The sequence below is a fragment of the Liolophura sinensis genome, chromosome 1, assembly GCF_032854445.1.
Source record: "Liolophura sinensis isolate JHLJ2023 chromosome 1, CUHK_Ljap_v2, whole genome shotgun sequence".
Lineage (NCBI taxonomy): Eukaryota > Metazoa > Mollusca > Polyplacophora > Chitonida > Chitonidae > Liolophura > Liolophura sinensis.
This window is the reverse complement of record NC_088295.1, coordinates 63,791,844-63,808,047: the sequence shown is the minus strand read 5'-3', so window position 1 is coordinate 63,808,047 and position 16,204 is coordinate 63,791,844. Positions and strand designations below refer to the sequence as shown.

At 39.5% G+C, this 16,204-nt stretch overlaps 1 protein-coding gene across 1 annotated transcript; it reads right to left on the bottom strand.

The window, feature by feature from the left end:
- Nucleotides 1-3,711: 3,711 nt before the first annotated feature.
- LOC135481789 (T-box transcription factor T homolog 1-like) lies at nucleotides 3,712-15,920 on the bottom strand. Its single transcript, XM_064761495.1, has 7 exons — nucleotides 15,600-15,920; nucleotides 13,630-13,894; nucleotides 9,901-10,041; nucleotides 9,099-9,160; nucleotides 8,272-8,327; nucleotides 6,182-6,352; nucleotides 3,712-4,110 (listed from the first exon to the last, which is right to left on the bottom strand). Exons 1-7 carry the CDS (start codon nucleotides 15,776-15,778, stop codon nucleotides 3,737-3,739), a joined length of 1,248 nt encoding a protein of 415 aa, XP_064617565.1. The 5' UTR covers nucleotides 15,779-15,920; the 3' UTR covers nucleotides 3,712-3,736.
- Between the last annotated feature and the right edge of the window lie 284 nt (nucleotides 15,921-16,204).

The following is a 16,204-nucleotide window of genomic DNA, read 5'->3' as shown; positions in this document are numbered from 1 at the left end:
ACACTGTCGTCACTACTCTGGTTTTACTCTCTATGCTGTACATCTTAATTACATTCTGTATCAAGCATATTTCACATATACAACTCACGGCGGCCAGCAGTACGGTGGTGCAAATTTATTAGAAAGATATACAAAGCAAAACATACATAAGTGAACTAAATTAAAGTGGTAGAGATTTTCGTTTATTAGATGAATACATGAATCAGCCGAAGAACACGATGAAGGAAAGGTGAATAAATGAAAGATGAAACTACTCACTACCTATCTACTACACCTGTCCAATGCACCTCTAGATCATATACAGTGACCAAAATCAATGTAACAGACAATACAGCGGGAGTATACATACTACGTTATCTGTATAAAAAGATAATCTCGTGGGAACAGAATTTATATATCTTCTTTGTTTTTGGAACTATAACGTAGAACATGAATGGTTCACATTAATTCCCCATGCATTTAGTCAACAGAAGTACGTGGGAAGGTCTTGCAGCAACCTGCGGATGGTTGTGGGTTTCCCCCGGGTTTTGCTCGATTTAATCCCAATATCATGCTGGCCGCCGTCATATAAGTGGAATATTCTTGAGCATGGCGTAAAACACCAATCAAATAAATAAATAAATAAATAAACAAATAAATAAAAAGTTAATAGAGTACCATGTATTTTTTCCGAATATTGGACGAAACTTTCTTTTGTTTTGTGTTGTCTTTTATTTTGCTGAAAAAGAAATGTATTCCGCTTTCGTGAATTAATACGCTTTATCCCAATGTATAAACTAAAACTGGTATAATTGTTATTAGGTTCTGACATGAAAGATTTTAGGAGTGTAAAATTAAAAGGGCTACTCACAGAATTCGGGAAGTCTAAGTTTTCTGCTGCACAAAGCAGTCTATTTGTAAACTGACGGCTCATTCTGATAAACGGATCTTCTTCCAAGTTGTAATTTTGTCCCTTGTACAATTTTTCTCTTCATTCACTTGTCTTGGGCTTTTCAGAATCAATTGACTAACCAGTTACTCCAATGAGTAAATGCGTCCTAACGATGTGCTAAAGCGAATTTTATGTATTGTCATGTAAAACACAAAGTGGCAATATCTAGATTTGAACCATAGACAAACAGGCGAGAACTCTTGTGATCTCTCGATGCATACGGCTACTTTCACTAAAATTCCAGTTGAAATAATTTACTCTAGAAAAATACCAGTAAGCTATACCAGAATTATCCCGAAATGGGAGGAGAGAAGGGTTCTCTTAAGGTGTATAGATCAAAGCGGTTTTTATTTTATTTTTGGAGATCTCATCTAGCAAAACAAATGCACAGCACGCATGAGTCTGCAAAAAGTGAATAAGCACTTTGTATTTTTAGTGAAAAAAACATGAATTCGGAAGCTCTTCAAAGAAAAAAGCTTTCCCGGCGTTGACCAGGTAGGCCTATATGGTGCGATGCTGGTTTGTCGGTGCTCGGGTCCATTCGTCTAGGACCACACACATCAAACGGACGAGCGTTTAGGGTGTTGGGTATCTTTAAGTCCTCCGGGTCAGAGGGGGGAAACTGTCCCGACTTGTCACACTTATATTTATGGGCTTTTACTCCAGCCTTCCCTCACCTGTTACAAATAGCAATTTAGTGAATAGGTTTCCAAGATAAACTTCACAACACAGAGCGAGTGGAAGGTAAGACGAGAGCCAGTCTGAGCTGTATTTGGAGGGCCCAGCGCTGCAGGCCCGGCGACGTATACAGGCAGCGTTTGACACCAGTCAGGTAATTATCCGGGGCTTGGGCAAAATCCGGCTACACCCTCGAGTATCTCATTGAGGACGCACGTAGAAAAGGCCTGGTTAGTTTTCTTTGACCCACTGTCGGTAAATATGTAATTTATCAAAGGCGAATAAAGGGAGTGAATCCGCTACAAACAGTAAAGGAACGGTGTCTATAAGGGTTACAAACAGTGCCCCTAAACCATCCTGACCGCAACTAAAGGATTCGGTGAGAAGGTGATGAATCGATAGAAAAGCCGAACACAAAACAAGCACACAAGACCGTTTCGGATGGCGGATCTTTTACTATTTACACAGATTTGTACATACAAAATACTCTATATTTGTAACATATCATGAACAGTGGCAAAATATACAACGGCTATAAGAGAGAAAAATAACTTAAACATCTTCAATAGAACGGCACACTCAGGACTGGCGGGTCTGTCAAGGCCAGGCGAGGAGGAGGTGGGGATAGGGGGAGGGGATGAAGGACGGCGAACTTGTGGTAGGGATCACTGGATACTGGGAGGATGCAGGTGGGGTGGTAGGCAGAGGATGGATGTGAAAAGGTGGGTAGTGGATCAGGTACGTAGCACACAGTGAGTTTATGTACAGGGGAAAGCCAAACTATGAATCCTATCTATTCATATAACATTATATAACAATTATTAACATGACATGAGGAAGATACAACCACGTGAAATGTGACGTCACAGTTTCAGTAGCATAATGAAATAGGTCGTTCCGCAGTCCTACAACATATATAACGCCCAATCCAAGACGAGGTCGGTGAAAATTCCTGTAGTACAAGTAAATTAATTACCACGAGGAATAATTGTAGACTTGGCTTAATTTCATTCCCTGATAACATGCAAAGGTTGCGAGAGCACGGAAGTGATTTAAATGTTAGGATAACGAAAACTCGGATCGAAAATTGAGCTCAGAGTTGGAAATGTAAATGGCAGGAATTCGTCATGGTTTGTTAATGAGGCCAGCTGCGCGTAAACACGAGGGGTAAGGGGGGATATGTCGTGAGATCACTACTTATATACAGTACCACGTGGTCTGTTGTCTGCTGAGAGTGGCCAATCAGGTTGCCAGACGAGAGATAGTGGGCTTTGGCCCGGTAGTGTAGCCATCACACCACGGCCTCTCCTCATCAAGGGCCAAAACCAGACCTGTTAACCACAGCCAGCTTTCTGTTTACATTGAACACCTGAACAAATTTCACCTGTGGTCCGTTCGCTATGCTCTTAGTTTGCTCAGCTAGCCTACGAGGTCTGTATTATACGTCAAGCAGCACACCTTTTCAGGGTAAGAATGTAACAAACTCGCTCTCGCATCCTTTAAACTCCGAGGTGTCTAAACAATTAAACCCGGGTCTCTCTCACCTAACCTTCCTTCACACCTGGCCGAAATCATAGCGGACTTCAGGTGAGCTTCTAAAAATAAATCAACAATTATAGAGGAAAGATCTTCTGAACAATCATCAGCTTACATTTATACACGAAAAAGAACTTCAGATCAAAATATGCAAATGAAAACTTATATCCTCACAAACAAAGTATAACAATCCTAGTTCACGAAATACCCTAGACGACATCGTCTCCGGCATTTGTTCATGCATGGTACATATACAGACTGAGAGTTCGGCTGAGGTGGAGCAATGTTTAGTGATATCTACCACAGTCACATCCATACATGTATCTACCAAGGCAGTGTTCTCAATACACTGAAATCTTCTGCTCAACTTGGCACATATATCACTTTATAAGTTTTCAGACAGTTTTTTTTCTTCTTGAAGATCCACGGAACAGCTTTGCTCGAGACACCCGCCATCGATCCGGGTCGTTTCCGAATCCGATGCATGTAGTTTTTTTGATGCACTTCCGGTCTGGCAGATTGCATAGCTTGCTCTGGGCCTGTGCGTGGACGGTGAAGAGTACCTGTATGTTAATTAGCCATACATGCTAATCATATCGGAGGTGGGGTCAATGGACTCCAGTTCGATCGTCCGGACTCCCTGGATGGAGCGGCAAACGAACCGAGGTCACAAGGATGATCGAAAGATGGCTGAGATCCCGATAACGTCGGACCCGACACTGTTGTAACAGCCGACGTGGTTGGTAGAGTGTAAGGTGCTGAGGTCCGCAGATAAGGCATTGCACAACTCTGATTGGGTGAGAGATTGCCCACAGGCCCACTCATCCATACACCATACTGTCCTTGAGGAGACGATGTGTTACTCGATAACATGCTATGACTGCCGGCAGACATGTGTGGCCAGTTATCTGAAACCGGTATATTCAAAACTGGAATATTTGGACCAACTTCTCGAGGAAAACTTCCTGAAATTACACAAATATAAGTAGAATTAAGCAATTTCCAAGGAAAAAAAACAGCACGTCAGAAATAAAGTAGAAGACGCATTTCAAAATCTTTCATTATTATGACTGGGTTAAAACTTAGTCATGGCCCTGGTGAATCACTTTGATTGTATACCAAATAACTTTATCGCTGGTTTTGCGCCGCCAAAAGAGAACAAATTTCAGAGTATTTCCTGTCTACAGCTGCCATAACAATATCTTCTCTCGCAAATGGCCTAGCTATTATTGATAGGTCTTACTAAAACTTATCACAAGCTTATATCTCTTTTTCACTATGACGATTACAATGGTCAGTTGTCGTCGTTAGGACTTTGTGCTAGATTGGAGTTATGTAGTGACGAAACTCCAACAAGCGTTTCAATCTGTTCATATGCTTGCAACATAATATCAACGATTAGTTACCATCAAACTGATTTTGTATGGACTCAGCTGAAGAAAAGTAAAGATTTTGCTTAGATTATTTTCACGAATAGACGCGTGGATTGATTCTAGATGGACGACAAAGGAATTAAAAGTCACAGAAAGAAGCTGACGTGAGCAATGAACCATGTCCCAGACTGGTTGTCTACGCTAGATCTGGCCATAAACGACAGGGAAGACACTTAATTTTTGATTGCGATTCGTGGGTGCGGAATTCAACAATACACCTGCCTTTGAAGAAATATCAAACGCGGAAGATGAGACAGACTTCTTAGATTATAATGGTCCTGACAAAGTCAATATTACAAATGTCTTTACTAGGCTTAAATGGGACACGCTTTTGAGTGGGCGAACAACAGTTAGGGAGCCGTTTGAAGTCTATATGGTCTCTGCTAAGGTTAATAACGCCTTCAGGTGGGGTGGAGTGGGGTGGGGTGAGTTTAAACCTGATCAACCAGGCAGGTTTATTAGATGCATGTGAGTTATATTATGGGAAACGAATCACTACGCTTGATATTAGAGACCCATTTAAAACAGACAGATAGAACTATAGATAGCGATTTGGCCGCTCTGGACATTTCAAAGCGAGAGCGACCCGCTGCATAAGGCTTATATGCTTATGTGTTTTACACAAGACCTTTACACCAGCAATCATGAAGTGGCAGAGGACACTTCACTTGAACCACAAGAACAGATACGCATGTTCAAATTTAAAGCAGGCAGAAAAGCTATCTACGGTTTCGAGCTCTCGAACACAGGAGTCGCTACAGACAACATTTTACACTACATCCAGAAGTCTTGTCAATCCGCCTTAAATCTTAAGCCAAACATTTTAAGACAGGAGAATATTTTGTAATTTTAAGATTTACTTTTTGGATTTCATTTGAATTTTGGGTATCACTGAAAACCATTAGTTTTCAATCTCAGAACGGGATTTTGAAGGAGAGGTGGGTGGGGCATCCACTGTTCGTATCAAAAAGTCTAAACTCATTAATTACATGTAGGAACATTTCTAAGCAAAAAAAGCCCTCTTTGGAAGGAAACACTGTGATAATAATTCATAAATCATACAAACTAACAGAAGTTTTTCAGGATCTACTTTAAATTTATTCAAATCGTTTCAGGTTTGATTTCGTTTCAGAAGGCCTCTAAAATCAGGCCAAAAAAATTACCCATTCTACTTAATTTTTGTTTAAAGTTGTTGCATTAAATCTATAAACTTAAAGCCCTTACACCTTTTCAGATAGCTGGCAAGGCGCAATTCGGGGTGCTATTATTTCACTGGTTTCCTTCACCCATTTTGGCAGCTGTCTTACAAGTCAAATATTTTGAGTACTGTGTAAAAGCCTTATACCCTTTAGAGAGGTGTGGTGGTCTTGTCTTGTAAATCTTAATGCCGCCCTTAATAGTAAAATACTGAGTACGTTGTAAAACACCAATCCCCTTATGGCATTTTCGGGTACCTGGCGCGGTGTGCCGGTTTGGTCGGTCTCCTCCACTGGTATTTCTGGCCTCCATTCACACATTCAAAAGAAATATTTTTGACTATGGTGTAAAAAATGCGATCCAATCAAATAAACAAAGTTTAGCTAATACACTTGTATATACTAACCATGAGGGGGTGACCGCCTTTGGTGGTAGGGATTGTGGTATGGGGACGGTCGGTGGTTCCGGAGACTTAGTCTATCACAGTTGGACAAGTTAAGGGGGTTGGCAAACTGATGGTGTGCCGGAGGAGGGACAAAACTGTGACTGCCCGGAGGGATGAACCATGTACCCGTTACTGCAGCAGACAAAAGGCATGAAGATAAGAAAAGAGTTAGACCACGATATCAAATTGGTAGATGTCACTTAGAATGTGGCTTAAGTAACAGTGTTAACGTTATTTGGGATTTACACCTCCTGGGTACAGAACAAATTCTTGTACTGAAACTAGGGTGTCTGACCCCGGGATCGCTGGTTCGAAACCCGCAGTGGTTTTGCTAAATTTTTAGGACCATAATATGTAAGAGTCTAAATCCCAAATAATGACAAGTTGTGAGAAATAATACGCTTCAACGATACAAAAGTATGTAAAAAAAAAATCATCACAACATGAATTCCTCCACTGTATATGTAACCTATATAATAAACGGCTATTTAAACCAATATCATAACACGATCTATTATTATTAGATTAATTATAATTATAAATTTAAGGTTATAATTTGAAACGTCATTTGGCTGAGGCGAAATAGCAAATTCACGAAAGATAAAAACATATTTTCTCATAATTTAATTATAGTTCTTAACAACTGAGTTTTCCGTCATTAATGATATTTTAACTCTAACTCAGATATTTATTTGTCGGCATAACTTGTTGTAGCTTCTCGCTTCACGTGACCAGTATGATATTGTCAGTGAGGAAGGAGTGACGAGCGTGGAGTTAAGTACTTAACAATTGCGTGTCAAAAACCGGACTGAATACCGACCTCCTCCTACCCCACAGTTCAGCTGCTCTCTGAGGAGCAAGGCCTTCAAATATACACTGAAAAGTTTTGTTTCCCGTAAAAGACGTTCTGCCAAAGTTACTACTACTTGAGCAAATGGAGGTGTCAACTGCTAGTTTGCTGTGTATATTTGTTATGAGAAGGGCCAGCTATTTTAGGCTATGCTGCCAAGATAGTTCCAGAGAGCCCATCTATAGTTATATCACGTCGAAGAACTCTATATACACTGTCCCAGTCGTGGGAATTTTTCTTCCAGGAATTTTGTTTTCCTAAGATGTTTTGGCATCTTACATGTCATATGGCATATGATGCAGCTATCACTACTTTTAGTTGTACATGTTATGTTTTAAAATAAAAGATATAAACCCATCGCATTGCTTTACATGTTGGGTCCACTTTAAATGTGCCTGTAATATTTATTTTAACATGGAATATATTTAACCATTTTTTTTGGCTCAGATATGATACATCTGAAGTGTTCTTTTCATATACATTTATTTAATTTGAAGCGGGAAGGGCTTTCAGCAACCTGCGGATGGTCGATGGTTTCCCTCAGACTCTGCCCAGTTTTCTCCCACCATAATGCTGACCGTCGTCGTATAAGTGAAAATATTCTTGAGCATTGCGTAAAACACCATTCAAACAAATAAAGAAATCACTTAATTTCCATTTGAGCTAATTCTATGTGCGCTGATACAATATCGTGAATAATCTTATTAAGCAAGGCAGCAAAATCTAGGCGCTAGGATTTACCATATGTGACATGTTAAGTATGGATTGGTTAAAGAGTGCATGAATTAAAAATTGTCCAGTGGTAAAAAGAAAAAAAAAACAATTTAGCAATACCAATATAGCGCGAAATTGCTATACATTATTCTTATTATTTTATTTCCGTTTATTATAGATTTTGTGTTAAATTATGTTTTCTCTCATAAAGACAAACCATGAATATATCCGCCTCAATGTGCTCAAGGTAAGCTGTGTCCATGTGTCAGGCGCTTTTTAATCACTTTTTACCGTCACCATCCACAGCCTGTGTGTCCAGAACAAGCCATGCGCGTGTAAAGTAAATAATCTCTCATGCAGTGAGACTCCGGACTCCGGACAGTTTGGCATCTAACTCTAAATTCTTCTAGTAATTTATGTAACACAAATCCATCAGGTATGCCATACGCGTCTCTGGCAATAAATGAAGAAATCCCCGTGTACTTACGATGAGGCAGGCCTCTCTGAGATTCGCCGTCTTCCACGAAATCTCGCCCGTCAGGTCTGGTGGTAGAAAGAATGTTTAAACCACACACATATCATCAATCTGCCGCATTGAGGACGCTAAACCCACCTTCATTGCCAATTTGGTCACATTTCCATTGCCTGAATTCAAATAAACTCACGACTCTATTTTTTGTCAAAGGTAAACTGCGTGCACAGGTAGTAACTTCAACTAAAAGGAACCAACTCAAGACACCCGTCTACTTTGGGACAGGTGAAAATCCAATTTAGGAAAACGAGAGTGGACACTTGGGGAGATAATTAAGCTTTTGTTCAGTTAAACTAGCTATTCAATCCGGGATATCATCGTCCCATCTCTATTCTCAAGCCTGGAAAGCTACCTTTTACGTTTATTTTACAGCACTCAGACAAATAAGCTTGGAATAATAAATAATTCAGTGCACATTTGGTAATTTCAGACGCTAATCATTGGTAAAAATTGCGCATATTCAGAATAATCTCAAAATTAATTTAACGACCAGGAATGCCATTTTTTGAAACAAACATACAGCAGTCAGTACTGTAATGTCTAAAGAAAAGCGGCGTTTTAAACTATTTTCACAGTCAGAGTATATAAGTAAGTTAGGGCTGAGAAGTGTATACAGAGCGATTTACAGAGATTAAGTAACTACTTGATTTGCAAAGCTATTTTTGTTTACGTTAGTTATATTTTATACATTTCGGTTTGAATAAGACCCTACTGAGAAATCTATTGTTTCTTTATTAACTCTTTCCACTTAAACATACTGCAGATCTAATCAGCTAACTTACCTTTCTTTGGCGTCTAGAAATGCTTTGGCAAATGGGTTGTGTTTGATTTTCAGTGCTGTAATCTGGAAGAGAAAACAAAAGCGCAGACTGGATAAGTGACTTATGTGGGATTTGGGCTGGGTGGGGCAGGTCTTAGCTGCCTGGCCTTTGTTTTACAAAGGGCAGTCTTGCCAGGACCGCTGATTACATAACAAAGATGGCAGCATAAAGTTCGTGCATAATTGAGCAGAATGTAATGGCTGGTCTGCACACCTCGGTGACGGTACAGGACACCCACTTACACACCTCCTGTCTGAATACACCGATCAGACCACGATTGTACCGGACCCTGGACATCCATCCCACCACTTTGTCAACAGATCCGGCCGATAGATTTCAGTCTATTTAGGTGTTAACTAAAGAACTCCCAAAAGGCCCACCATGCGGTCTAACAAGGTATCAGCGGGGGTGGGAAATGGTCGGAACTTGGGGGCGTTCCTAGCCATAAATTTGTACCCCCGCCCCCCGGGGCAATGAAGTGAAAGTTACTGTCACCACTGCTTAAGGTAGGTCACCCAGCAGCCGAGTAAATTAAGAAAATGTCTATTTTCTTTACAAAGAACAGAGATTTACACGATCGCTGTGGAGTATTCCAAATTTAGAACAGAGGTTCAAGAGATCAAATGAAAGCACTGGTGGTCACACATGCTTCAAAGGTGTTAATATACAAACAACTGTAATTCAGTGGTTGTAACATTTCAACACACAAAATTAGACATCCGACGAAAAGGAGTTTTGGATGCTGACTGTTCAGAATACACACCTCCTCGTTTTGGTACGCTGTCACAGCAATAAACTGAGTTTCTGGGAAGCTGAATGTCATGATATTTTTCTTCTGTGTCCGGGAGTTAACTTTGACAATGTGAAGCCTGGGCTCGTATTTATGTAAGGAGTTCAGCATGATCTGAAATGACAAGATAATAATAGACCTTTAAACATATACAAGCTACTTCAAAATTCTCTCCAGGACCGTAAAGGAACAAGAAATATTTCGATATTAATGGGAAAAAAAAAACAGATAACTGCTTGGCGCCATTGTTAAACAGTGTGCAGTAACCATAACAAAATAAGTGTTTGATGAAATAGAAAATGTACGATAACACAGTGAGGAGTAAGAAGGAATAAAGGTATAGTTATGTGGACGTGGTTTACTTTTATTTTCCTCATAAATAATGAAATTAACAGCACTTCATTTTGCTTTCAACTTTAAAACATTTTCCGCAGAACGAAAGTATGAAATAGCCTTGCTTCAGGTGTCTAAATGATTTTTAAAAAAGCTTGAAGTCGAGTGTATTATGTGTAAAACACCAGAGTTAAAAAAGCGCAAAAACGGAAACAAGAAATTGTTCCATAGATCTGTAAATGAAAGACAACAGATGACACAGATGGCCTATGTTTACGGTCTCATGGAAAATAAGCCTTCTTGGACTTTGGCCGCATAAAACCAAATATCACATAATGCAAGTTCCAATAGGTAGAAGCTGAATGTAAATTTGATAGGTGCTGGAAAGTGGTGTGTGGAAGATTCGGACAGTGAGTAAAAAGGGCAAGAAAACTTTACTCTAGGTGCCATGGCTTTGTTAGGGACAAACAACACGAGGGGTTAAAAAAATCCCCACTCGGCCCGTGATGTGAGCGGGATTTGAGACCCATGGGCGGACGTCCTTATCCCTCGAATTATACACATTAAATTACAGAGGTTGATTTACCGTAAGTCTTAACGCTGTCAGCGCCTGGATAGGAGAACACCTTTCTGGTTTGGGTCAAATGCACGTTAATGGCCACATGCAAGGCATATAAAACCCACCTCAGTCTGCTGCTATAAACATGTATATATCTCGCGAAGACATTTTAGCGAGGTCTCAAATGAAGGCATATTCATGTAGATATAGCTTCAACATATGATTTGTCATGCAGCTAGATTATGATTTAAGGATTATCTATGTCGTTGTAAAGTCTGTATTACCGGTAATTGATATCAAGAATGCATTCCAGGCTTTTGTGAGCAACGTATGCCTACGTACAACTTTATGTTAAAAATATAAATAAATTCAACTATAAACTGTTAAAGTTTATGGTTTCTATTATCGACGTTCAACTACACCTACAGGGTAATATAGCTGCGTATAAGATATGATGGACTGCATTTTAACTCAGACAATAGCCGAGTGTAATGCATGTGTGTTTTGTGAGCTCTATACGTTTTCTATTCCACACAGGAAACGCTCTCAACTGACGAATATTTTTTTTTCACCGCAAGAATTCATTGACAGAATTTCGGAAGGACCCTGCTATTTGTTCCCCGCCTTCTACCAAAATAACATTTTTGTAATTTTTGTATACGCTCTCTTGAAAGAGTTAATTATGGGGCTTCAAAATATGTCGTTTGCTCTGGAAACAAATATTGTTGCTATGGATGATAATTAAGCATACACTGCACATATAAATTTTACCGTTTCCACTCCCCAATAATGCTGACCGCCGTTGTATAAATATTCTTGCATACGGCATAAGAAACGAATCAAAAAATAAATAAATTTTACCCAATCGACATACATATTATTAATAATTTTGCATCGTAGTAATATGATAAATTAGACAACTGTTACCGTCGTTATGATTTACCGTGCATACGCACAAACCAGTTTTCGGGAAATAATCTCCCAATCGCATTATTACTGCATAAGGATTAGCCATTAGTGTAATATATTTAGAATTTTCTTAAATATCGAGTTTATTGTTGTTAATTTAATTAACAAACTCATAAATGCGGTTTTCTGCATGCCCCTATATTTATCTGTTTATTGTTGCGGTCAACACTCAGTATACAAATTAATGTTTACAAAACAACCCTCACCCAAATAAAACTTTGGTAATCTACAACTTTCTCCGTGTGGTGATTGCAGTAAGGTAAGCTCGCCTAGGTATGTGGTCTAATTTATACGGTCACTTATCCATTAAGCCATCTGATATACGTGAACTTCGTATAGACTACGAGGTCACACAGAGAGAAGTCCTGTTTCAGAGCGACCGTACCCTCAGCGAAACTGAGACAACCCCACACTCACAAACAGATAATCACTTTATAGACATTCACTTTTATGCTTTCTTCTTTGTTCTTTTAATGGTATTTCATTCATTTTAGGAAGCTTCCTATATCTATTTTTAGCGAGGTGGGAAAGGCACGTGCATGTGGAATGCACTTAGTTTACTATATGTAAGATACACGCGCGTATTCCAGGCGGAGAAATATATGAATGCATAACAGCTGTGCTATGAAGTCAAATATATACGCGATAGTGGATATGGTTTAATTTCTCCCTATATCTACCTGGTAATACAGATGGGCTTAACATTTACTAGGGTAAATTTGTGTTAAAAAATAAACAAGAATTATGCACACAGTTTGGCTACTGTATATTTGAGTGTATAATACAATCTGCTGACAACTGTAACGAAACACGCAATCTTACAATAACAAGTGTTAACAATGAACACGATGATTTACATAAAATGTTCCGTGAACTACTTTCTGCTTGAAATGCGCATGTCGGTGGCTCTTTATACACATTTCCATACATGTAGTACGGATGTGAAGTGAATGTTTTTTTTTTATCAGCAAAATGTGCAGATTTAATTTTGCGGGATGCCCTCTTTCTCTGCATGTTTTGTTTCCCACCATCAAAATTGCACTGAAGCTCGCAATTATATGGTGCAATTTCTCGTAATCTTTTAAAAATGAAACACGACACATTATCTTTTATAATCAAATCGGGAACATTTCTAGATATGGACTTGTCCCCAGATGTATCGCCATAAGACAGCGACCGTTTAAGTATCCCTCTGAACACGGGGGGACAACATGATCTGATGCGGGGAATATCAGCTTAGCAAACACTGGGGCAAACACGCCAGGACCCGGGACAGACAGACAGCTCATCGATTTACACACCTACTTAGGCACAATAATTAACACAACTTGGTTGAAGTCTCAAGCGAACAAAACTTACTAAAATGCAAACTTAGGATATTTATTTTCTTTCTTCAAACACATTTAACATTATTTAACCCGATTAAGTAATGCTGTTAAAATGATAACTTCTCCGTAAAAGTCTACTTTTTTGCCCTATGCAAATATTTTAGCAGAGATTTGTGCCTGATCTAAAATATAGATTTATACTGATTTATATAGATTTATATCGAGATATGTCTGTAGGCCTACGTAATGAAAGCTTGCGCCTATCAACGTCGCCGATATTGACTGGTATCTTGTTAGAAATATACTTCTGAAGAGATTGAAGGACCTACTTTTTCTATATTTCCAGCACAAAACGTATCTACATGTTGATTGCAAGAGATTCTTATCTGTGGGACGCTCTTTATTTTTGATTAAGTCAGTTGGCTAAATTTGATTATGTATGTATAATGAAAGGTGGACAATGTCATTTGCTGGGATACGCTCTTAGACATTATTTTATTTTTATAACCGTACCTGTCCACCTCCGTTGAGTTTGTTGGTTAGTTTCACTTTGCTGAACGAGATAGGCTCTTTCATCCAGTGGGCACCGAAGTTGGGAGAGTCCGGGTGAATGTAGACACAGTTTGGGGCGGCTGGCTCGGCCTTTCCCCCGGCCACCCAGTCACCGTTCACGTACTTCCACCGGTGGTTGTCCACCTGGACGAAGTCTAGCAGCAACGTGTACATAGCGTTAGGGTCCAGACCACTTATACTCACACGGAATACCGGGAACATTCGCCTGAAAAAAGCAGTTCCAAACTTCAGTATCAGACCGATACACTGACATGTATGTGGTTTTGAAAAACCGTAAATTTAATTCTGGGTGTAGCTGATAATTTCACGGTGTCATGGTAATAGTGGGAGACCATAACGTAACCGAAGGGAGAGGTGAACGTGCTATTAGATTAGGACATAGCTGATGTGTACGTATACGTAACCTATACAGAACTCATGCACACAAAATGTGTACCGCTTGGTTAACTGTCCACAACTTCCGTTAAATCATACACGACTTTCATGTACCTTATTATCTCATTGTCTCAATCCCTAATTAGTAAATTCAAAGCGTCGCTACATAATTAAGGAAAAAAATAAAACAAACAAACAAACACCCCCCCCCCACAACAAGACATGCGCGTATTTGGTATTTTTATCTCTCTTTCAAACCATGTAGTAATATATAAGACATTTCACTGATGATGAAGACTCTGGAACATTTCCGGAATCAATTTTGTTAAAGCTTTTTACTGAATACTAAATTTAATGTGTTCATTTATCTGTCTCTTGGTGAGCAAGGGCTTCACTAATGTATCGTGAGAGAGGTTACGCGGTTAGCTCTTCATAAACTACTCAAAATTAAGTGCTTTTTGCCATTTGCGCAGAAAATAGGGATCTTGCAGACGGACGTGCTGTTGCTCGCAGGTCAGACTGGCTTTCCGAAACTCCGTAAAAAGAAACAAAACACAAAAAATAACTGCAGCTTCAGCTTAGTACAATTAGTCTGTTTACAAAGCACTTCCCCCTCCACCCCTTGTTTATGTGACTGATGCAAAAGGGTTAAATTGAATCAGCTGCACTTCGTGAATGATGTCTTTCTGTTTTGCTTTGAAGTTACGTATATGTCCATCTATTTGTAGTTTGATGCGCAAAACAAAAACGAAACAAACAAAAAAAAATCCAACCTGCAATCTCTTACATTAAGTTTGAATTTAATATCATTTTCTTGCTATAATGTATATGAATGACCTATACTGAACTAAAGGCTTGAGTCGTATGCTGATATATATATATATATATATATATATATATATATATATATATATATATATATATAAACATTGTTTCGTTTACAATGGTAATATTGCATGGTAGTGTCAAGCTGTATACAACATGCAGCGTTATTGCTACTGTATGCCTGTCTACTGCACTTGGCATGTAGTAAGAGTGAATGTTGCACTAAGAGGCTTTCTGTACTGTGTGAGTTACAGGTAAGCTCATCAGATATCAAAGGGGCCGCCTCAGGTAAGGCGTCTGGGTCCTTCTCCTGAGGAGACGAGACACCGATAACATGCACAGATATGGTCTCCTTCCTCTACAGTCTACATCATAAACCAGCTTGTTGAAAAATAGGCTACCTGTGGCTACGTCATATTTTGTTGGTCACAACTACCACACATGGTAGAGGAGTTATACCGAACGTAGCATTATTGTAAGGACCAGCATAGAAAGAAAAATTTGTAAATTTTATTTATAAATTTAAAGCTAATCTACTTCCATTAACACCAAAGTTAAGTACAAACAATGATATTCCACATACACAATGAAACTTGAAGAACATGCTTCAAAATTATTTACATCCAGTTGTAATATGACATCCAATATAAGATACCATTTCCAATAAAATCGAGTATAGAAAAAGATTCATCACAACTTGTTATACTCACCGGCCATTTTTTGTAACGATCATTTCATTGGTAAATTCCTTAAATTTCCCCCATAACTCCTTATCTTCCAGTTTGACGGAGAGCTGTCTTTCGGTGGGATCACCTTTTTCACTGCCCACAGTCATTTCACTGTCGACCGCAGAGAGTAAGTGGTTAATGTTTAACTGATTCGACTTCATGTCCGCAGCCTGCAGCAGTAAATCCTCGGAGGTATCCGTTGTGAAGGCTGGAAGGAGAAATTCAACACTATGACAAGTCTTAAATAACAGGCCTCTCTGATATTTCCACTAGGGGGAATGCACGCGGCCTGTCACACCGGTAAGGCTCTTCACAACTTCAGCTCACGGCTGCAGGGCTAAACTCACGCTCTCTAGCTCTTTCTCTCTCTCGCCCTCACTACGTCCGTCTCTCGTTTTCGTGGCTCGGCCTCGACAGCTAGCTGTTAAATGTCCATGTGAATGAGGCTACATTTGTTTACAAACTTGTAATTCAAGTACACAAATCATGTGATCCCTTTGATCTCGCCGACGTGTGGCAGGTCGACCGGCCAATCGGAACGCTGCGAGCTTTAGGGGGCGGCTGAGAGGTGGTCGCTGATTGGTTGG

Excerpts from the sequence above, each read along its gene's own strand:
- LOC135481789 (XM_064761495.1), bottom strand. The coding sequence starts at position 15,778 with ATGAAGTCGAATCAGTTAAACATTAACCACTTACTCTCTGCGGTCGAC. Across the intron at positions 10,042-13,629 it reads AACTCAACGGAGGTGGACAG|ATCATGCTGAACTCCTTACA; the intron begins GTACGGTTATAA and ends TTGTCATTTCAG. Across the intron at positions 6,353-8,271 it reads TCAGAGAGGCCTGCCTCATC|TAACGGGTACATGGTTCATC; the intron begins GTAAGTACACGG and ends TGTCTGCTGCAG.